The following is a 23,900-nucleotide window of genomic DNA, read 5'->3' on the forward strand; positions in this document are numbered from 1 at the left end:
ACAGGGTCTTGATACAATGTCTTACTCACTGATGGACAAAATCAATGAGAAGTGACTTCACGTGCTGCAGGCAGGGGTTCTGGGGGTCAGGCTTCATAAACCTTGCTGGTGGGAGTGAGAAAGCAGCATCGCAGAAGCAACACCATCAGAAAATGAGTGTGTATGAACAATATGTATTGGAGTATTGTTTATATAAAAGCGATCCAACAGAACGCGGAGATTATTGAACAATATCGTTAACATCACACACAAGTAAAATTTTGCTGAAGATAATTCAAAAATGGTTGCAGCGGTGCATCAACAGGGAACTGCCAGAAATTCAGGTCGAATTCAGAAGAGGACATGGCACTGGGGATTCCGTTACTGGTATCAGATGGATCCTGGCTGAAAACAGAGAATGCCAGAAAGATGTTTACCTTTGTTTTATTGACTATGCAAAAGCATTCAACAATGTGGGTCATAACAAATTACGGCCAATATTGAGAAGAATGAGAATTCCAGAACACTTAATTGTGCTCAGGAAGAACCTGTACATAGACCAAGAAGCAGTTGTCTGAACAGAAAGGGAATATTGTGTGGTTTAAAATCAGCAAAGGTGTGCCTCAGGGTTGTATCCTTTCACCATACCTATTCAATCTGTATGCTGAGCAAATAATTTGTGAAACTGGACTATATGGAGAAGAATGTGGCATCAGGTTTGGAGGAAGACTCATTAACAACCTGCAATATGCAGATGACACGACCTTGCTTGCTGCAAGTGAAGAGGATTTGTAGCACTGATGAAGATCAAAGACTACAGCCTTCAGTATGGATTGCACCTCAACATAAAGAAAACAAAAATCCTCACAACTGGACCAATAAGAAACATCATGTTAAACAGAGAAAAGATTGAAGTTGTCAAGGATTTCATTTTACTTGAATGCACAATTAATGCCCATGGAAGCAGCAGTCGAGAAATCAAACTATGTATTACATTGGGCATATCCGCTGCAAAAGACCTTTTTAAAGTATCCAAAAGCAAAGATGTTACTTTGAGGACTAAGATGCACCTGTCCCAAGCCATGATATTTTCAGTCACCTCATATGCATGCAAAAAGCTGGACAGTAAATAAGGAAGACTGAAGAAGAATTGATGCCTTTGAATTATGGCATTGGTGAAGAATATTGAATATGCTGTGTACTGCTAGGGACACCATGAGTCAGAATTGACTCAACAGCAATGGGTTTGGTTTGCTTTTGGCAGAGAATGAACAAATCTCTCTTGGGCAAAGCACAGCCAGAATGCTCCTTAGACGTGAGGATGGCAAGACTTCATCTCACATACTTTAGACATATTATCAGCAGGGACCAGTCTCTGGAGAAGGACATCATGCTTGGTAAAGTAGAGGATCAATGAAAAAGGGAAGACGCTCAACAAGATGGATTGACACAGTGGCCGCAACAGTGGACTTGAACATAGCAACAATTGTGAGGATGGCTCAGGACAAGGTAGTGTTTCATTCTGTTGTACATAGGGTCGCCATGAGTCGGAATTGACTTCACGGCGCCTAACAACGACAATTGTTTATAATGGCAATAGCCTATAAACAAAGAAAACACTTACCTGTAGAACAAATGTTGAATAAATTGTGATGTTTTCACATCATTAAATATTGTTGTGCCGTTAAAAAACAAGATGAGATCTGCGTGCAACCTAGGAGAATTTTCCCACTATGTATTGCATATATATAAAAGAAAATTCTATTTTTACAAAATAAAGAATGATAGTAGCACTGTGCATGTCTGTAGATACAGTGTATCTGTTTATGTATACGATTAAATAGTGAGAAAGGAGAAAGTGAAGTTCACATTGGTCACTTAAGGAAATGGTGTCTACAAAGAAAAACAGCGTGTACAAATGATATGCCATTCACATAAAATTATGTATATGTGTATGTATGCATATGAGATGCATGGAAGGGTGGTACCCAACACATCCTGCTTCTCCTAGGTGGTGGGATTTCTGCTGATTTTTGCTATCTTCCTATACTTCCCTGAACTGTTTGAATTTATAACAATGAATGTGTGTTAGTTTAAAAAACTCAGAAAGAAAATGAAACTATTTCCATTGTGAAAAAGCATTTGTCTAGGGAGGAAACGCAGGGATTTTGCTGTGTGGCTCAGAATCTTACTTATGGCTTCCCCTCAAACTCAGGGCCAAACTGGATGACTAGTGAGCATGGGGCTAGTGCTTCCCTATGTTCATTCATTTAAAAAATTTTTTCTCAGTCAACAAATGTGTTAGAATTTATGGGGACAGGTTGTAGTGGTGAAAATACCAGATGTGGTCGCTGCCCTCATAAAGCTGTGATTTAGTGGGAATTAACTAATTGCAAGTATAACGTTGTTCTTAGCTGCCGTAGAGTTGACTCCGACTCCTGGCAATCTTACATACAACGGAGTGAAACGTTGCCCGGTTCTGTGTCATCCTATAATTGCCAGCATGTTCGAGTCCATCGGCACAGTTATTGTGCCAGGTCATCTCACTGAGGGTTTCCATGCCCTCGTTGGCCCACTATTTGACCAGTCATGGTGGCTTCCTCTAGTGATTGATCCCTCCTGGTGTCATGTCCAAAGCAAGCGATTTGGACAGTGTTCTACTGTCATCCATAAGGTTTTCATTGGCTAATTTTCAGAAGTAGGTCACCAGGCCTTTCTTCCTAGTCTGTCTTAGTCTTAAAGTTCTACTGAAACTAGTCCACCATGGGTGACCTTGCTGGTATTTGAAATACCGGTGGCATAGCTTCCAGCAATATGCATAGCACCACAGTCCGACAAACTGACAGGCAGGTGGTGGGCCATTATATTAAGTGCTACAAAAGAGGAGTGGCCAGCGTGTGTGAAATGATACCAGGAGGGCCTGATTTGGGTTGGGATGTTGGTCAGGGAAGGGTTCTTTGAGGAAGATTTGAAAAATGAGGCAAATCTTGTGAGGATGGGGTGGAGGGCAGAAGGAACAGTCTACATGAAGGCCGCCAGGCGGAGGAGAGCTATGATGTTTGAGGGATTCAAAAGAAGGCTTATAGGAGCTGTTAGATCCTCTTAACTGTAGCACTACTCTAGGTGATCTTCTTAACCGTGGCACTACTCTAGGTGGCCATTCACATTCAAAGGCATAGACTTGTATATTTATTACAATTAAATGACAGCTGTCAGTGAAGGGGCAGCTTTTCTAATTCTCACAAAAGCTAGTGGTGGGGCAGGCTAGGATTTTGAATTTTGTCATTACAAACAATGGGAAAGCAATGGAGGTTTTCAAGCAGGGGAGTGATGCTCCTAACTGCCTTTAAAAAGATCAGTCTGGTGGCCGTATGGAAAGTAGACTAGGTGGGTGGGAGGAGAAGTGTAGGGAGACCGTGGGGAGCCTGTTTCAGCAGTCAGGGTGAAGGGTGACAGACCAGTGCAGTGGCAGTGATGGAGAGAAGCAAATGTACTACAAATGCATTTTGTGGGTAGAATTGACAGGACTAAATATTGGATTGGAAGTAGGATTGAGAGATAAGAAGGTGTCAAGGATAATTCCTGGCTTTCTAACAAGAGCAACCAGGAGGATGGAGGTGCCATTTTCTAAGATGGAAAATTCTAGAGGAGAAAGAGGTATGGGGAAGAAGCTGAAAGGTTTAATTTGGGCATGTTAAGGTTGAGATGTTCGTGAGTCTCCAAAGTGGAGATGTTGGGTGGACATACAGATAACTGGGTCTAGGGCTCAAATGGAGGTGAGGTGGAACAGTAAACTTGGGAGCCATTACAATTTCAGCTGGAATGATCTGGGGAAAAACAGTGTGAGAAGGACCAAGGCTGAGCCCTGATGGAGGAAAAGCTGGCAAAAGATACTAGGAAGAAGTGGCCAAAGGAAGTAGGAGGAAGACTAGGAGAGTATACTGAGTACATAAATATTACTGGCAATTCTTAATGTGCGAGGGGCATCTGAACCAAGGCCTTTGACTGACCTGATTAAGGTCATCCTGTAAGGTACAGTTGGCTCCAGCCACCATCACTGCCATCCCACTGGCCTAGTTCCTGGTGTTAGTGATTGATGTACCTGGACTATGGCTTTATCAGGGTGAGTGACATTTTGCCAGCTGAGCAGCTACATTTTCTAATTTCACTGCTGATGGAAAGAAGTCAAGCTGATAAACTCATTTTAGAACTGTTAATTGAGTTTTGATGGTCATTGTACTTCTGAGGGAGTCCCTGGGTGGTGCAAACAGTTAAGCACTCAGCTACTAGCCAGAAGAATCCAAGAGGTGCCTTGGGATTCAGGTCTGGCAATCTGCTTCTGAAAGGTCACGGCCTTGAAAACCCTATGGAGCAGTTCTGATCTTCAAACATGGGGTTGCCGTGAGTTGAAATCGCCTTGACGGCAACTAAGAAGAAGAACACTATATTTCTGAGAAAGTCAAAGAGAGTAAATGAGGTGATTAATGAGCTGCATCTAGTAAAGGTTGAAAGACTTTTGATTTTTTTCTTCTTAAAGAAAGGGTAGTAAAACCTGACACTCTGAAGAAACTTATTTTGTGGTTCCTCAGTGGGTACTGTGATGCCTTTTGTAACTTCTAGAAAAAAGTCTCACTAATTTATAGTTACGTGATGAGCAGAAAAACAAAGCTCACAAATAATGGTAAATACATTACAGTTATTTACTGCCACTAGTCAAAAGGTTGGCCGTTCGAACCCACCAGCAGCTCTACAGGAGAAAGATGTGGCAGTCTGCTAGCCTTGGAAACCCTATGGGGCAGTTCTACTCTGTTTTGTAGGGTAACTATAAGTCAGAATGGACTCAATGGCAACGGCTTTGGTTTGGTTTTGGTATGGGTAAAGAAGTCTTTGGCATGCCTGTACATTATTTGACGCAACAGCCCCGCAAGGTAAATTTTATCATCCCATTGTGTAGATGAGAAAAGTAAGACAGAGTTCATGTGATGTGTCTAAGTGACAGATCCCAACACATAGGAGCTTAAAACAATAGACCCTTCTTATCTCACAGTTTCTGTGGATCAGGAATCCGGTAGCAGTATAAAAAAAAAAAAAATTTTTTTTTTTTTTTTATAGCGGGGTATTTTTGGCTCAAGGATTTTCATAAGGCTGCAGAGAGGATGTTGGGCCACTTACATGGCTTTTGGGAGGAGGCCTCAGGTCCTGACCTATTTATCTCCATTGGGCTGCTCATGACGTGGCAACTGGCTTTTCCCAGAGCAAGTGATTAAAAGAGATCAAGACAGAAGAGGGAATGTCTTTTATGGCCTTGCCTTGGAAGCCTCACGTCATTTCTGTGTCCTCTTGTGTATACAAATTGGCCCTATTCCTTGTGGGAGAGGCCTACACGAGACGTGAATACCAGCAGGCAAAGATCCCTGGCCATCTTCGAGACTGATTGTCAAAGAGAGCTTAGGATATTGCTTTTCCCAGAAGTCTTAACAATTATCAAAAATATCTTTTCTGTCTACAAGGTTTACATAGTCTTTTCTGGAAACAAGAGAAAGTGTAACTGGCTGTTTCAGGTTCCTTCCATCCATAAGAGTGTGGAAAGTCTATTTGGTGTTATAGATTACTTTCTTACACCTATTAAAAGATTTGAGAGTTCTTTATTGGAAAAACAACAATTTTCAAGGTTGCAGCATGTCACTGTTTGCTTGTTCTTCGTGTTTATGTGTATGTATGTATATAAACAGTTGCAGTTGAGTCAACTTTGACTCATGGGACCCATGTGTGTCAGATAGAACTGTGCTCCATAGAGTTCTCAATGGCTGATTTTTTGGAAGTAGACCGCCAAAAAAAAAAATATATATATATATTTTTTTTAGACCGCCAGGCTTTTCTTTAGAGGTGCCTCTGGGTGGACTCAAACTTCCAACCGCATGAGCATGTTAACCATTTGCAACACCTAGGGATTCCCTTTGCATATATGCTTATTTTGATTTCCTCACTTGGGGTAATATTAAAATGTGTTGGCCGATATTTATTAGCTAAGGTTCTGTCTTCAGCCATGGTATTTGCATGCTTAAACCTTTGTAAGAATAATGTCGAGGGCATGACTAATGGAAACTATGGTTTAATGAAAGGGAACAGATGTTACATTTTATCTCATTTACTTCATCCACACTGAATCAGTGACATTGACTGCATTGCGAAAGCCAGTAATTTATAAATCCACAAAGTGGAAAATCATTCTCTCACAGGATAGAAATTTCTTCCCCCTGCCTTTTGTTTTATAATATGAAAATAAGGGGTCACATCCTCATTGATCTTAGTACTTTAAACAGGCTAATAGCATTTCATGCTGATTTTATTCTGAGCCAGCAAGAAAATTGCGTAGTAAATGACTCAGTGTTCTTCAAATCAAGTAATATTAGATGGAAAATGCAGGAGTTGGAAACTGATTATTCATGAAATGCAAAAATGTTGGGAGAATTCTCCCTCTCTGTTTATCTGTGTTACTGTGGCCACCATCATCCTGAATCTCGGGTTCTTAGAACGTGATCCAAAGCATGGAAACCTTTTGTCCATTTTGCAGCAATGTGACTAATGAAGATTCAGGCACAGGAAGCCTGGCCTGCCTTAAACATCAGTGGGAAGTGCATACACAGAATAGGGCTTGGGTGAGGAGGTACATGGAACTGAGATGATTCTCCCTGTTACTTTGCTCTTGATTTTTGTCCTCTCCCCCACCTCTCTCTCCATCCTCTGTTACTACATGAGGGAGGGCAGAAGAGGAAGAGAGAGAAGTATTAGGATTTGCTTTCCAAAAGGTGGTGTTTCTGCCCACCCACATGTACTTCATTATGGACAGGTACTTCTAAAATCATGTTACATCTGCAAGGCCCCTAAATGCATCTCAGTTTAGTTCTTGCCTCAAAGGAACCATAACGAGTTCTGGGTCTAGACTGAGGTTGTCTCTGTTATCAAGTTCCCTCTAGGTTACCAATGTGCTAATCTGCTATTCTGCTTACTTTGACCCAGCCCTCTTTCCTACAGAGCTCTTGGCTCCTCGTGTTTTCTGTCTCTGGTATTGTCAGTTGCCCTTAAGGGGCTGTGTGCTGTAGCTCACCCTTTCAGTGACTCTTGTATTCTACACTTGACCTTGCTATGACCTTCAGGTCTATCACTTCCTTCCAGGTCCTTTCCTACCTCTATCTGTCTCTGACCCTGCTCTGGATCTGGCCACTTGTAGTTCTCATCCCATCTGCTGCTCAGATTCTCCTAGTCGCAGCTCCTCATTCTGCAAACACCCCTCTGCTGCAGAGCTTCTCCCTGCTTGCAGTGACGGGAGAAAGTGATGACGGAGACACTGGATGTCTGCTCCAGTGCAAATTTAACTTCCCCAGTGGTGGGAGAGTGGCCCAAAATCGGCTAGAAGAAGAACTGGAATACCCTTCCTTGCTTCTCACCCTCCAGCCTTTCCCCTTCCTCCTGCCTCTCGTTCCAAACCCTGCTGTGGAAAAACGAGTGGGATTTCCAATTTTTAATTAGTGGCATTGTCAGATTGTTCCAGATTTGAAGGAATTAGAGACTCCCATTTCCCCCAACTCACATCAGCCATGCTTGGTCCCAGTGGTGGACAGCAGAATCAGGCTCACTTCCCTTTTATAGTCCTTTAATTATCTTACCCTTAGGGTTTTTTTGGAAATATTTCCAACATAACTTTCCCTTTCAGACTGCATAATTATAGTTACGGGAGCAGAAAGAATCAAGTGCACGAGTATTCTGTGTACGTCCACTAGACTAATTATAGTATAGCGTGATGTATCAGTGTTGGCTACATTCCCTCCCAAGCTGCTTTGGGACTGCGTGTTGGCAGTGGGGAGAGAGGAAACATGCAGCTTGTTGATCCCCATCAACAGAATCTGAACATGCAGAAAAACAAAATCTGATAATTCTGGTGAAGTTAAACTTAAGGGTTTTTTTTTTTTTTTTTTTTCCCCCATGTACTCAGGTCTTCATGAAGTATCACCTTGGTATAAAAACTGTGACTGGTCTAATGAGGGTCAACAGAATTTTCAGATAAGGTTCTTTTCAGGTTTTACAATGTTAACACTATGCTAGGGGAGAAATAGCCCCTCTAGACTAATTAGTGCAATGTGATGGGTGCAGAAGGTATGGACTCTGCCTTCAAAGATTGCATGAGCAATTTAGTATAGGCCAGAAGCTCTTACCAGGATGGCCTATGTCGTAAATATTTCGGGTAGTGAACTCATTCTCCTCCACTAAATTCAGAATGGCTCGTCTGGGTGCTGATCGAAGGGGACTTGCTCAGCAGTGGATAGAGTTAGAGAACTTGTTTCCTCCTTCTCTCTGAAAGTTTTCTCCACACACCTGTTAAGGGTGAAATGGTTCTTGTTAGTTGTGGTCAAGTTGGCCCTGACTCATGGCGACCCCAAGTACAACAGGATGAAATGTTGTCTAGTCCTGGGCTATCTTCATGATCGTTAGTAGCCTCAAGTCCATTGTTGCAGCCACTGTGTATTTTGAGTGCCTCCCAAACACTAGTTTTTTTTTTCCCAAACTGGAAGGTTCATCTTCCATGACTGTATCAGACAATATTTTGTTGTGATCCATAAGGTTTGGCTAATTTTCAGAAGTAGATCGACAGGCCTTTCTTCCTAGTATGTCTTGGTCTGGAAACTCCGCTGAAACCTGTCTACCATGAGTGACTTGCTGGTATTTGAAATATTGGTGGCATAGCTTCTAGCAGCATAGTAACTTGCAAGCCACCACAAGGGACAGACGGGTGAGGAGGAGGAAATGGAGCATATGGTTGTTAACGGTTTCAATGCGGCCACGGTTGGATGGGCCAGTGATACCGAAACTCTTGCCATAGCTTTTCCAGGGGTAGTATACCTTTCAGGGAGGTTAATAGACTTAATGTGAGAGATTAGAGAGCAAGATATCTTTTGAAGCCATGGAAATTTTCAAGTTTATTTGCGTGGAAAAAATTAGAATAATTGAAGGAACAAGGAGGAGACTTATCAACTTCAGACTCTGAAGCTGTGTGTCTTTCTTCTAACCTTATGCGTGTGTGTGTATCTGGGTTTGTGTGGAGAGATGTGAGGAATGGGCTAATTTTAGGGGCTTTACGACTTCTAGGGGAGAGCCTCAGAAATGGTGTAGGTTTGGCAGTGGCCACTGCGATCTTTGTCTTTTTTTTTTTCTTTTAAATAATATTTTATTGCGTTTTAGGTGAAGGTTTCCACAGAATTAGGTTCCCATTTGACAGTTTTTGTACACACTGTTCCACGACGTTGGTTACGTTTTTCATGATGTGTCAGCATTCTCATTATTTCCGTTCTGCTTGTTTTGTTTCCATATTCTAGGTTCCCTGCCCTTCCTTACCTTCTTGTCTTTGCTTTTGGGTAAATGCTGACCATTTGTTCTCATGTAGTTAATTATTTAAGGGAACACAGTATTCACAGGTGACATTGTTTATTTTAGAAGACAGTCTTTTATTTGGATGAAAGGTGACCGCTGGGAGTGGCTTCAGTTCCAAGTTCAAAGAGTATCTTAGGGTGATAGTCTTGGGAGCTCCTTTAGTCTCTATCGGTCCAGTAAGCCTTACCTTTTTTAGGAATTTGAGTTTTGTTCTATGTTTTGCTTCCATTCTATCTGGGACCTCCTACTGTGTCCCTGGTCAGAACCATTGGTAGAGGTACCCAGGCACCATCTGGTTCTTCTGGTCTCAGGCTAGATGAGGCGGTAATTCATGTGAGCTGTTAGTCCTGTGGGCTAGTTTATTCTTTGAGTCTTTGGTTTCCTTCATTCTTTTTTGTTCCAGGCCAATAATTGTATCTTAGATGGCCGCTCGCTAGCTTTTAGAACCCCAGACACCACTCACCAAACTAGGATGTAGAACATTTTCTTTATGAATTATGTTGTGCCAATTGACTGAGTTGTCCCATGGGGCTATGACCCTAAGCCTTTTAACCCAGTAAACCAATCCTGCAAGGTGTTTGGATGTATCTAGGAAGTCTCCGTAACTGTGCCCCCACGTGCTTTTTTATGTATGTGAATACATGTATGTGCATGTACTCACATATGCTTTCCTATATACACATATGCATACGTATCTACCTATGTAACCACACACATATTTTTGGTTGTTATCATTGTTGTTCCAAAATGTATGTTATAGCCTTTACTGAAATTGACCCCTATTCTTGTGTATTACTTAGTGTCTTCATTTACCTCGATCAGGTTGTGCAGACCTCACCCATGTAGGGTATTGCCTTTCCCATCACCAAAAATAACAAGTGTCTACTATCAAAAAAGCGATTCTTCCTTCCTCCCCCTCCCATCCCTGATAACCATCAAAAAGTGTTGCCTATACTTGATTTTTTATTTAAGTGAGACAATAAATATTTGTCCTTTTGTAATTGACTTATTTCACTCAGCATAATGTCCTCCAGATTTATCCACGTTATAAGACGTTTCACCCACTCATCATTATTCTTTATAGTTGCATAGTATTCCACTGTATGTATGTACCACAATTTGTTTATCCATTCATCCATTGATGGGCACTTAGGTTGTTTCTGTCTTTTTGCTATTATGAATAATGCAGCAATGAAGATAGGTGTGCAGATGTCTATTCGTGTCACTGCTCTTATATCTCTAGGATATACACCTAGTAGTGGGACTCCTAGAGCATAAATATTTCTATTTCTAGATTTTTGAGGAAGCACCATACCGTTTTCCATAGTGGTTGTACCATTTTACAATCCCACCAGCTACGTATAAGAGTTCCAATCTCCCCAGCATTTGTTGTTTTCTGTTTTTTTGATCATTGCCATTTTTGCAGGATTAGATGGTTTCTCTTTGTAGTTTTGATTTGCACCTATCTGATGGCTAATGATTGCCAGCATCTCTTCATGTGTTTGTTAGCTGCCTGAATGTCCTTTTTGGTAAAGGTTCTCTTCATGTCCTTTGGTCATTTTTTTAAAGCTGTGCTTTAGATGAAGGTTTACAGAGCAAATTAGTTTCTCATTAAATAATTAATACACATATTGTTTTGTGACATTGGTTGCCAACCTCACAACATGTCAACACTCTCCCTCTCTCAACCTTTGGTTCCCCATTATAGTTTTCCTGTCCACTCCTGCCTTTTCGTCGTTGCACCTGGATTAGTGTGCCCCTTTAGTCTTTGTTTTATGGGCCTGTCTAGTCTTTGGCTGAAGGATGAACCTCAGAAGTGACTTCAGTATTGACTTAAAAGGGTGTCCAGGGGCCATATTCTTGAGGTTTCTTCATTCTCTGTCAGACCAGTAAGTCTGGTCTTTTTTTGTGATTTAGAATATTGTTGTACATTTATCTCCAGTTCTGCCTGGAACACCCTATTGTGACCCCTGTCAGACAGTCAGTGGTGGTAGCCAGGCATCATCTAGTTGTGCTGGACTCAGTCTGGTACAGGCTGTGATAGTTGTGGTCTGTTAGTCGTTTGGGCTAATCTTTCCCTTGTGTCTTTGGTTTTCTTCATTCTCCCTTACTCCAGATGAGGTGGGACAAGTGAAGTATCTTAGATGGCCACTCACAAGCTTTTAACACCCCAGAATGCTGCTCACCAAAGTAGAATGTAGAACATTTTCTTTATAAACTATGTTATGGCAGTTCAGCTAGATGCCCCCCAAGACCGTGGTCCCTAGCCCTCAGCCCAGTAATTTGGTATCTCAGGGAGTTTGGATGTGTCTGTGAAGCTTCTATGACCTTGCCTTGGTCAAGTTGTTCTGGCTTCCCCAGTATTGTGTACTGTCTTAATCTTCACCAAAGTTACCACTTATCTATTGTCTAGTTAGTGGTTTTCACTTCCACCCTCCTTTCCCTCGTAACCATCAAAGATTGTTCCTTTTTGTGTATAAACCTTTTCATGAGTTTTTATAATAGTGGTCTTGTACAATATTTGTCCTTTAGTGATTGACTTATTCACTCAGCATAATGCCCTCCAGACTCATCCATGTTGTGAGATGTTTTGCAGATTCATCAGTGCTCTATATCATTGTGTAGTGTTCAGTTGTGTGTATGTACCATAGTTTGTTTATCCATTCATCTTTTGATGGGCACTTAAGTTGTTTCCATCTTTTTGCTATTGTGAATAATGCCGCCATGAACATGGGTGTGCGTATGTCTATTTGTGTGACAGCTCTTATTTCTCTAGGATATATTCCTAGGAGTGGGATTGCTGGATTGTATGGTATTTCTATTTCTAGCTTTTTAAGGAAGTGCCATATCATTTTCCAAAATGGTTGTACCATTATGCATTCCCACCAGCAGTGCATAAGAATTCCGATCTCCCTGCAGCCTCTCCAACATTTGTTATTTTCTGTCTTTCGATTCATTCCAGTAATGTCAGAGTGAAATGGTATCTCATTGTAGTTTTGATTTGCATTTCTCTAATGGCTAGTGTTGTGGTATTGGCAAAGGATATGGAATATACAATGGCTTGCCAAAAGAATGAACAAATCTGTCCTGGAAGAAGTACAACCAGAATGCTTCTTAGAGGCAAGGATGGTAAGACTTCGACTCACATACTTTGGACATGTTATCAGGAGGGAACAATCCCTGGAGGAGGACGTCATGCTTGGTAGGCTAGATGGGTCAGCAAAGGAGAGGAAGACCTTCAAAGCAATGGATTAACGCAGTGGCTGCAACAATGGGCTTAAGCATAGCAAGGATTGTGAGGATGGTGCAGAACTGGGTACTGTTTCATTCTGTTTTACATAGGGTTGCTCTGAATCAATTCGACGGCACCTAAAACAACAATGGCTAGTGATTGCAAGCACTTCATCATGTGTCTGTAAGCTGCTCAAATGTCTTCTTCGGTGAAATGTCTGTTCATATCCTTTGGCCACTTTTTAATTGGATTATTTCTCTTTTTTGTTGTAGAGGTGTTGGATTTTCCTATAGATTTTAGAGATTAGACCTCTGTTGGATTTGTCATAGCCAAATTTTTTTCCCCAGTCTGTAGGTTCTCTTTTTACTCTTTGGGTGAAGTCTTTTAATGAGTGTAAGCATTTAATTTTTAGAAGATCCCAATTATCTAGCTTATCTTCTGGTGTTTGTGTATTGTTAGATATGGTACCATAGCTGTACAGTAGGTCCTGAGGTCAGGTGGTGTGAGTCTTCCTACTTTTACTTTTCTTCTTCAGTCGTGCTTTACTTATCCGGGGTCTCCTTCCTTTCCATATAAAGTTAATGACTAGTTTTTCCATCTCATTAAAGAATGCTTTTGGTATTTGAATCAGGATTGCATTGTATTTGTGGATTGCTTTGGGTAGAATGGACATTTTCACAATTTTGAGTCTTCCTATCCATGAGCACGGTATGTTTTTCCATTTATGTAGGTCTCTCTTGGTTTCTTGCTGTAGTGTCTTGTAGTTTTCTTTGTATAGGTCTTTTACATTCCTGGTTTGATTTATTCCTAAGTATTATATATTTTTAGAGGCCCTTATAAATGGTATTGCTTCCTTGATTTCCTTTACCTAGTTCTCTTTATTGGTATTTAGGAATCTAACTGATTTTTGTATGTTTATCTTTTATCGTGCAACTCTGCCGACTCTATTAGTTTCAGTAGTTTTCTTGTGGAGTGTTTTGGGTTCTCTATGTATAGTATCATGTCATTCGCAAATAGGGATAGTTTTACTTCTTCCTTACCAGTTTGGATGCCTTTTATTTATTTTTCTTACCTTATTGTTCTAGCTGAAACTTCCAGCACAATGTTGAATAGGAGTGGTGATAAAGGTCATCCTTGTCTTTTTCCTGTTCTCAAGGGGAATGTTTTCAGCCTCTCTCCATTAAGAATGATGCTGGGTGTTGATTTTGTTTAGATGCCCTTTAGTATGTTGAGGAATTTCCCTTCCATACCTATTTCATTGAGAGTTTTTATCAGGAATGGGTGTTGGAGTTTATCAAATGCCTTTTCTGTGTCGATTGAGATGATCATGTGATTCTTTTGTTTTATTTATGTGCTTGATTACATTGATTGATTTTTCTAATGTTGAACCATCTTTGCATAACTGGTATGAATCCCATTTGGTCATGACATATTATTTATTTTATATGATGCCGAATTCTATTGGCTAGAATTTTGTTGAGAATTTTTGCATCTATATTCATGAGAGATACTGGTTTGTAATTTCCTTTTTTGCCTGGTTTTGGTAACAGGATTATGCTGACTCTATAGAATTTTTTTTTTTTTTTTTATAGAATGAACTCAGAAGTATCCTTTCCTTTTCCATGTTCTGAAATAGTTTGAGTAGTACTGGTATAATCTCTTCTCTGAATGTTTGGTGGAGCTCTGTAGTGAAGCCATCTGCCTTTGCCTATTTTTTGATTGGATTGATTGTGTTTTTGTTGTTGAAGTTTTCAGTATATTTTAGAGATTAGACCCTTGTCAGATATGTCCTTACCTAAGATTTTTCCAGTCTTCAGATTCTCTTTTTACTTTTTTGGTAAGGTCTTTCGATGAGCATAACTATTTAATTTTTAGGAGGCCCAGTTATCTAATTTATCTTTTGTTGTTTGTGCATTTATAGTTGTGTTTGATAGACTGTTTATACCAAAAATTAGGTCTCCTAGTTTTGTCCCTATGTTATCTTCCAGGAAATTTATAGTTTTAGCTTTAACATTTAGGACTTTGATCCATTTTGAGTTAATTTTTGTGTATGGTGTAAGGTATCGATCCTGTTTCATTTTTTCTGCAAATGAATATCCTGTTTTGCCAGCACCATTTGTTAGAGAGTCTGTTTCTTCCCCATTGAATGGACTTTGACCCTTTGTCACAGATCAGCTGCCCATAGACCGGTGGGTTTACTTCTGGGTTCTTGATTTTATTCCACTGGTCTGTGTGTCTGTCATTGATGTGGTCTTTATGTCTTGATTGTGCCATACAATTTGCCTTACCTTTAGAGATGGCATTGTTGCTAAAACATAAGTACATTTATTTTAGACTCACCTAAAACCCTTTGTGCAGCCTCACTGGAGGTGTGTGGAAGAGGCTTACACTCCATTCTTAGAGTATCTTTATACGTTTTTACATACTACAAAAGTGTGTCCTGTTAATGTTCTGTTTATCTGAATCATTCATTGGGAACAAGTATTCTAAAGAGAACTATCCAAGGTTAGATTAGGTATATATATTTCATAAGATGCTTCTCAGTCGATGTGTTGTTAGGTGCTTTTGAATCAGTTCCAACTCACAGCGACCCTCTGTATAACATAATGAAACACTGTCTGGTCCTGCGTCATCCTCACAATCATCATTGTGCTTGAGCCCATTGTTGCAGCCACTGTGTCAGCCCATCTCATTGAGGGTCTTCTTCTTTTTCACTGACCCTCTACTTTACCAAGCGTGATGTCCTTCTCCAGGAACTGATCCCTCCTGATAACACATACAAAGTATGTGAGACAGAGTCTTGCCGTCCTTGCTTCTAAGGAGCATTCTGGCTGCACTCCTTCCAAGACAGATTTGTTTGTTCTTCTGGCAGTCCATGGTGTATTTAGTATTCTTTGCCAACACCGTAATTCAAAGATGTCAATACTTCTTTGGTCTTTCTCATTCAATGTAATTATTTAAAATTCACCGTGAATTTTAATAAACTTACTACATAGTTTTTCATGTTAATGCAATTCCTGCTTAATTTGAACCTCCTGTATCATTTCTGAAAAACTTCTGAAATCAAACTAATTGTAGGTAGAATAATGTAATTTTCTCATAGCAATCAGCTTAAACAGAGTTGAACAGATATTAGATATTTTAATCACAGGCTACAGCAAATTGACACTTCATTAATGAGGAAGAATCTCATATTTTTGTACTGGGAAAAAGAGGAAATTGTTTTGAAAATTAGTGGGCCCAGCCTCTGGCTCCAAGCAGATTTTCCCCCACATTCTTATTGATGGCCATAATTCTGAATCCAGTTTCAAAATAACTACTTGTCACCTAGCCAGTGCTGACTCTGTGGGTAGCTGGGATATTTGCTTGCATATATTAAAGAAAGAAAGATTTTTTAAAAAAATTAGAATAAGGCAGAGTTCTTTTTAGAACTATTTAAGCTTTCTTTGAGATGTGTGAACTTTGAAACTCAGCTGTTCCTTGTTGGTTCCCAAATTCCCAACCTCCGCAGAGCTAACTGGCGTCTTTTGAACCACCTCAGGTGCTTTCTCCATGCTGAGGTGGGTGCACTTTGTTCTATCTTGTCTTTTCCCCATTCTTTCCCTTGCTCAATCTCTGAGCGTTTTGCTTGGGCAGCAGATACAGAGGTTCAGAGAAAAACATGGATGTGACCCTTAGATTTCCAAGGTTATTGCTTCGCATCGTGATGCCTCAACTTTGGGTAATAAGGGTGGGGGCATTCAGGGGTCATATCTTAAAGGGGATTATATGATGTTAAGAAGTTTGTTTTTCTACATGGTGGTAGGGAGCTACTGAATGCTTTTGGTGAAATGAATCAAGTTACTTTTTTACCCCTGCTCTTCTTTGAAATTGAGCTAATCTATTAATCTTACACATTTTTGTCCTCTAGGAAAATTTTTTCATATCTTTCCAAGAAGCAGTGTCACAATGATACCACATCTGGATGATAGCTAAATAAAATGGAGCAATGCCTTAGGTATTCAGGGACACTTCTACTTTCTAGTGATAGTGGAAAGAATTTTTGTTTTTTTCTGTTTGATTAAAAATTGTAATTACTTTTTCTGTGAGCCTGCATTTACAGGGCTACTTACAGTGGGAAGATGGTGGGTAACAATGTTTATTTTTATTTATTTATTTTTTAACAAATAACAAAGTATATCATTGCTGATGTCAGATGGAGCCTCGCTGAAAGCAGAGAGTACCAGAAAGATGTTTACCTGTGTTTTATTGATTATGCAAAGGCACTCGACTATGTGGTGCATAACAAGTTATGGATAATGTTGTGAAGAATGGAAATTCCAGAACACTTAACTGTGCTCATGAGGAATCTGTACATAGATCAAGAGGCAGTCGTTCTAACAGAACAAGGGTATACTGCGTGGTTTAAAGTCAGGAAAGGTGTGCGTCAGGATTGTATCCTTTCACCATACTTATTCAGTCTGTTTGTTGAGTATCTAATCCGAGAAGTTGGACTATATGAAGAAGAATGGGGCATCAGGATTGGAGGAAGATTCACTGACAAATGTGATATACAGATGACACAGCCTACCTTGCTGAAAGTGAAGAGGACTTGAAGCACTTACTGATGAAGATCAAAGACTACAGCCTTCAGTATGGATTACACCTCAACGTAAAGAATCAAAATCACACAACCGGACCAGTAAGCAACTTGATGGTAAACGGAGAAAAGGTTGAATTTGTCAAGGATTTAATTTTACTTGGATCCACAATCAATACCCATGGAAGTAGCAGCAAAGAAATCAAACAACGCATTGCATAGGGCAAATCTTCTGCAAAAGAACTCTTTAAAGTCTTAAAAAGCAAAGATGTCACCTTGAAGACCAATATGCGCCTGACCCAATCCATGGTATTTTCAGTTGCCTCATATGCATGTGAAAGCTGGACAATGAATAAGGAAGACTGAAGGAGAATTGATACCTTTGAATTATGGTGTTGGTAAAGAATATTGAATATACCATGGACTGCCAAAAGAATGAACAAATCTGTCTCGGAAGAAGTACAGCCAGAATGCTCCTTAGAAACAAAGGTGGTGAGACTTCATCTCACATACTTTGGACATGTTATCAGGAGGAACCAGTCCCTGGAGAAGGACATCATGCTTGGTAGAGGGTCAACGAAAAAGAGGAAGGCCCTCAACAAGATGGATTGACAGTGGCTGCAGCAGGGGGCTCAAGTATGAAAATGATTGTGTGGATGGCGCGGGACCAGGCAGTGTTTCATTCTTTTGTACATAGGGTCACTATGAGTCACAACTGACTTGACGGCACCTAACAACAACAACAAAGTATAATTATGTCTTTGTTTTATTATTTTAATGTATTTTTGGCCAGATATCATTTTATAACTTTTTCCATAATGATGTAAATAATCTCTTAGAGGTTTCAAGCTGTTTAGCTAATTGAATTTAAAGCACTGTTGTGCAGTCATCATTACTTTTGGAATTTTTCCTTTTTCTTAATGAAACGATGCCAAGACTATTGATTTGCTTTTTGATTTTCTTGACCCTTTGTGGTTTTTAATTCACTCAGGTGATCTGTTTGTATGCTACTGCAAGATTAAAGCAGGGTGTTTTGAATGGTATAAAGTAGATTTAATGAATTCTAGCATCAGGAATCCCTCTGGAGAAGAGATGTCCTTGATCTGAGACCACTCCTGTGTGCTTCGAGTTGAGGCTGGCCATTTCAGGAAGGAGCAGACCTCACAGCAGCCTCTGCCTTCAGTAAGTCATGGAATACAGACAACAACAAGGAGGGGGAAGACAAGTTCTGTTTCTCACAGGCCTGAGGAAAGAACATTGAATTGGCCACAACTCCCAAATACCATTGGTCCCAGCCACCCTTTCTGGCCCTGTGAGGCAGTATGCCCTGATTCTTCCAGATAAGCACCGTCCAAGGGAACTTGTGGGACTAAATCTGGATGATTCTTCCTCAGAAGACCCCAGTGCTCCATTAGGAACCCAGAGGCCAGCCCATCCTACCATGTCTTTCAATCCTGGTTGCTTCCCAAGTACCTCTGGTGAGCTGTCCTCTTCGAACGCGTCTCCACTGCATTCTACTCCTTTCTTCTGACCTATTCTCTCACTCTTTGCCTCTGTCAGACCATTCTTTCGTGTCCTCTGAATGTTTTGTGTAATTAATAATAATGATAACATCTAACACTTGCATAGTGCATACTGTGTGCCAGGGACTGCTCTAAGCATTGTACATGTATCACTCGTGTTGACTCATTTAATCCTCATAGTGCCCCTAGGGGGTAAGCATTATTATCTCTATTTTACAGATGGTGAAACAGACACAGAGAGGGTAAATCACCCAGCTAGAAAGTGATAGACTTCTCGCCCCAACCAAGATAAACACACACACACACACACACACACACACGGACCCATCATATTCAAACTGGTGAAAACCAAAGTTAAAGAGAAAATCTTGAAAAGAGAAAAAAAGACACATTACACACAGAAGCACAGAGAAGAATTACAGCAGACTTCTTGTCAGAAACTATGCAGTCCCAAAACAGTGCAGTCACATTCTTCAAGTGCTGTTAAAAAAAAAAAAAAAAAACTCTATCAGAATATTATGCCTAGAAAATATATCTTGTAAAAAATAAGAAAAAGATTTTTTTCCCCAGATAAACAAAAACCGAGAGAACTAAGTACTAGCAAGGCTGCACTACAGGAAGCGTTAAGAGAAATTCTTCAGACAGAAAGTGTGTAATACTAGACGGAGCTGCAGAAAGAAATGAAGATCTTCAGAAATGGTTAAAATGAAGACAAATATTAAAGGTTTTTTTATTTTTAATTACTCTAAATATCAAGTGACTGCTGAAAGCAAAAATCGTAGCAATGCATTTTATACATTTATAATATATAATAAAAGTTTACAGTATACATAAAAGTTTATTTTACATATATATACATATATATACACATATATGTATAAGGTTGGGGAGAGGAATTTGGAGTGTATTGTAAGATTCTAATACTACATGTGAAGTGGTATAATATTATCTTGAAACTAAACTGTGAGTAATTAAGGATGTGTATGGTAAACAACAAAACAACAAATCTGTCTTGGAAAAAGTACACCCAGAATGTGTCTTAGAAGCAATGATGGTGAGACTTCATCTCACGTACTTCGGACATGTTATCAGAGGGATCAGTCCCTGGAGAAGGACATCATGCTTGGTAAAGTAGAGGGTCAGGGAAAAAGAGGGACACCCTCCAACAAGATGGATTGACACAGTGGCTGCAACAATGGTATCAAGCATAAAAACGATTGTGTGGATGGCGCAGGACCAGGCAGTGTTTTGTTCTTTTGTGCATAGGGTCCCTATGGGTTGGAACTGACTCGATGGCATCTAACAACAACAACAGTAAACATAGAGCAGCCATTAAATATTTTAAAAAGGTAGATAAATAATAAGCCAATAATGGATATAAAATAGAATCATAGAAAAAATTAACCCAAAAACAGGAAGATAGAGAGGAAAAAAGTAATAAAATAGTTGGAACAACTAGGAAACAACTAGAAATATGGTAGATTTTAATCAATAATTACATTAAATGTAAATGATCTAAATACAACAATTAGAAGACAGATATTCAGATTGGTTAAAAAAGCAAGAGCTGATTATATGCTTTCTGTAAGAAAGGTATTTTAAATATAAAGACATAAATAGGCTAAAAATAATTCCTATTGTTATCTGTCAGATTAATTAAAAGCATTTCCTAGTATCCTCTTCATGTTTTTAAAACATTTTTAGCTGCAAACTGAAACCAAGAAGAAATTAAAAATGTCATTCTACGTTAAGTAGTTGTCAGTTCTTTTACTATGGGCTTAATATTTATTAATTTGCTTAGACTTTCTTCTTGCATCACATGGTGTTTGCTGAGTGTGAATGTTCCTTTGCCCTTCTAATCCTTATTGATTCTGATTCACTTTGGCTCACCTCTTGGTACAGTACGTCCTCTTAGCATCTTCCTTGTAATTTAACATTGTCAAATTTTGCATTTTCTTTTTTCAAGTTTCAGTTTTTAGAATGTTCTGGGTGGTTTGTTATATTTCTGTAAAACCATCATTAGTAATCTCTTTACAACCATAGTCTCTGAGGAAGCTGGTAGTTTTTAAAGGGAAATGTATCTGGATTTCTGAGAATTCACAGACAAACTTTCTTCTAGAGTTCTCCAGAGTATCTTTCTCATTTTGCTTATTAGTCTTCTTCGTGCACCAGGCTTGGATTGTTGCTGTCAAAGATGCAAAGTCTATGAACCAGTTAAAAAGAACAGCCACAGCCAAAACTTTGCAGAGGCAAAATTAGTTAGGAAAAGAAATTTGGGTGGTTCCGAATAATCTGTGAAGTGCTAAATGTGAGTTGTGGTTAATTCTACAAAGTATAATATCAATTATACTTTGACCATCAAGTATGCTGTGTAACTCTCTCTATTTGTATTTTAGACTAGGAGAAATGGCAGAGTTACAGCAGCCCCAGGGACAGTAGGTTTGTATCAAGGCCATCACCCTCTGCCTCTTACGTGTTGACTGTATGTGCTGGGAGTTTGTATTACTTGTGCTGTGGTGTGCACATCTCTGGCACCAAGACTTGTCATGGAATCCAGCATTAGAAAGTTTAATGGAAATACACAGAGAGGAAGAATGGGTACAGAGCGCAAATCATTTCCAAGGGGGATTAGGTGATTTAAAACATCATTTCTTAAGTAAAAAGTACCTAGAGGTTGAAGAACTGGTTACTTAAGTGTATACTGAGATAAATTTAGTATGCCTTGCAAACCATCTGACGTGCTAATGAGATTAAATAATCAACTATATAATTTAATTGCTTTATTGCTGTGTATGTATTTGTGTATATGTGTGTATATGTATACTCATGTGCTTAGGAATTTATATATGCATATACATAAATATATATGTATATGTATACACAGGCACACACACATTATATCCTTTTATGTGTGACCAATTCAGATATGGAGTGTTGGATGCTCTTCTCCTAATATTTTGGTCCAATTCCTATTCTTAGAGCCAAATGAGCCAGTTTTAAGTGAGGAGAGAAAGCAGGGGTTTAGAGAATGGGAAGAATATAAGCTTCATTAGTTTCAGATTCATAATAGCAAAGGCTTCAGATGCTGCCCAGAGTCTCATGAATAAGTGGAAGTAAAGTGTAATTATGTTGTTGTTGTTATATGCATTGAGTCAGTTCTGATTCGTAGCAACTCTATAGGAGAGAAAGAACTGCCCCATAGGGTTTCCAGGGAGCGCCTGATAGATTCCAACTGCCAACCTTTTGGTTTAGCAGCCAAACTTTTACCCACTGCGCCATTAGGGCTCCAAGTGTAATTATAGCAGTCTCAATTTTTTTTATACTAGATCATGGAAAACAAGCCTCCTCACTCACAATTGTGAACATACTAATAAAATGTTCATTATATGGCTGATATATTTTCTAAGATGATATCTCTGGTACTCCGTCCTACAGCCAGAAATTTTAACTCGAATTATTATTATATTTTACCAACACGTGCACTGCTAACGTATGATTTTTTTTTTTTAAACAATAAAAAAGTATGCTGTGATGGTTAATATTATGTGTCAACTTGGCTAGGCCATGATTCTCAGAGGCTTGGCAGACATTATGTAATCATCCTCCATTTTGTAATCTAATATGGGCAGCCAGTCAGTTGGAAGGGAAGTTTCCTTGGGGGTGTGGCCTGCATCCAGTATATATGGATGTTCTGGCAAACAGTTGGCTGTTAAACCGAAATGTTGGCAGTTTTAACCCACCCAGGGCCTCTGGGGTAGAAAGACGTGGCAGTCTGTTCTTACAAAGATTCCAAAAACAAACAAAAACCAAACCTGTTGCCTTTGAGTTGATTCTAACTTGGCAGTTCTATCTACTCTGTCACACAGGGTCGCTATGAGTTGAAAATCGACTCTACGGCACCTGATGACAATAACAGCAAATTGTTTATACTCAGATAAGACTGAATCATCCGATGTGATAGTATTTTGCCTGAAATTAAATAACAAAATCTGCCACATCATCTAGACTTTTTGATATGTACATAAGTGATTTAATGAATCGACAATGTAATAGTATTTAAGTATTTAAATAAAATTCTTTGAAATCAGCTCTCAAAGGTGATTTTTAATTTTTTTTAACTCTATTTTCTTTCTTTCTTTTTTGTCTTTTTATTTAAAAAAAAATTTTTTTTTTTTTGCATACCTGGCCAGGAAACTTCATGGTGTTATGGTCAACTTGCCGCACAACCGTGTTCAAATCTGTCACCAACAGGTTCATTAAAAACCTGACCTGCTCGGGGATTTGTGCCAACCTGGTCTGCGTGCCCTTTGACATCATCCTCAGCACCAGCCCTCACTGCTGCTGGTGGATCTACACCATGCTCTTCTGCAAGGTCGTCAAATTTTTGCACAAAGTCTTCTGTTCTGTGACTATCCTCAGCTTCCCCGCCATTGCTTTGGACAGGTAAGATCAAGTAGCCAGGGGCCCTGCCTTTTCCTTCCTTCCTATCGAAAAATTAGCATCGTGAAGCAAATGGTGAGTAGTCAGTGTTCTACATACTGGTTTTTAGTTGGCTTGTGGTCAGCAAAGGAGGATGAATCCCTGAAACAGATGCTTCACAAAAGACAGGCTGATACAACAGCAGCCACAGAAAACAGGACCCCCAAGAAAAGACCTGGGGATGGGGGATTACCTCATGAAGATGCTGGGGCAGAGCTACTGGATCATGATGCGGTTACAGCTTGCTTGGAATTGGTGGCCTTTTGTATTGCAGGTTATAGTAGATGCTCATCTGATTTGCTAACTCCGCAGTTAGGACTCTTTGATGCAGGATGAAACCATTTCTGGGAGAACAAGGGAATGATCCAGTGATTGCTTAATGACTAAACACTCCAGGTGGACCTGGCCAGATAACAGCAGAATTCCTCTGGAGGATTTATTTTCGTGGCCTCACATTGTGGTGGCTGTTTCCTCTTCTTGCCCTCTTGAAAAGGATGTTCGCTTGGAAATGAAATCTTATACCCTAGCTAAGTTATATTTATGTTTATTTGTATATATTATTGTTATTGTAAGGTACTGTTGAGTCAGCTACAACTCATAGCAACCTTGTGAATAACAACAAAACGCTGCCTGGTCCTGTACAATCCTCATAAACATTACTATGTTTGAGCCCACGGTTGCA

General features: G+C 39.6%; 1 protein-coding gene across 1 annotated transcript in view; it reads left to right on the plus strand.

Annotated features, from left to right (window-relative positions):
* The window catches only part of GPR176 (G protein-coupled receptor 176), a 133,953-nt gene that overhangs the window by 95,325 nt on the left and 14,728 nt on the right, over window positions 1–23,900 (plus strand). The window contains exon 2 of the mRNA XM_049897986.1: window positions 22,930–23,182. Within this exon, the coding sequence (XP_049753943.1) occupies window positions 22,930–23,182 (253 nt within the window). The remainder of the gene's footprint in view (window positions 1–22,929; window positions 23,183–23,900) is intronic.

This window comes from Elephas maximus, chromosome 10 (genome assembly GCF_024166365.1).
Source record: "Elephas maximus indicus isolate mEleMax1 chromosome 10, mEleMax1 primary haplotype, whole genome shotgun sequence".
Lineage (NCBI taxonomy): Eukaryota > Metazoa > Chordata > Mammalia > Proboscidea > Elephantidae > Elephas > Elephas maximus.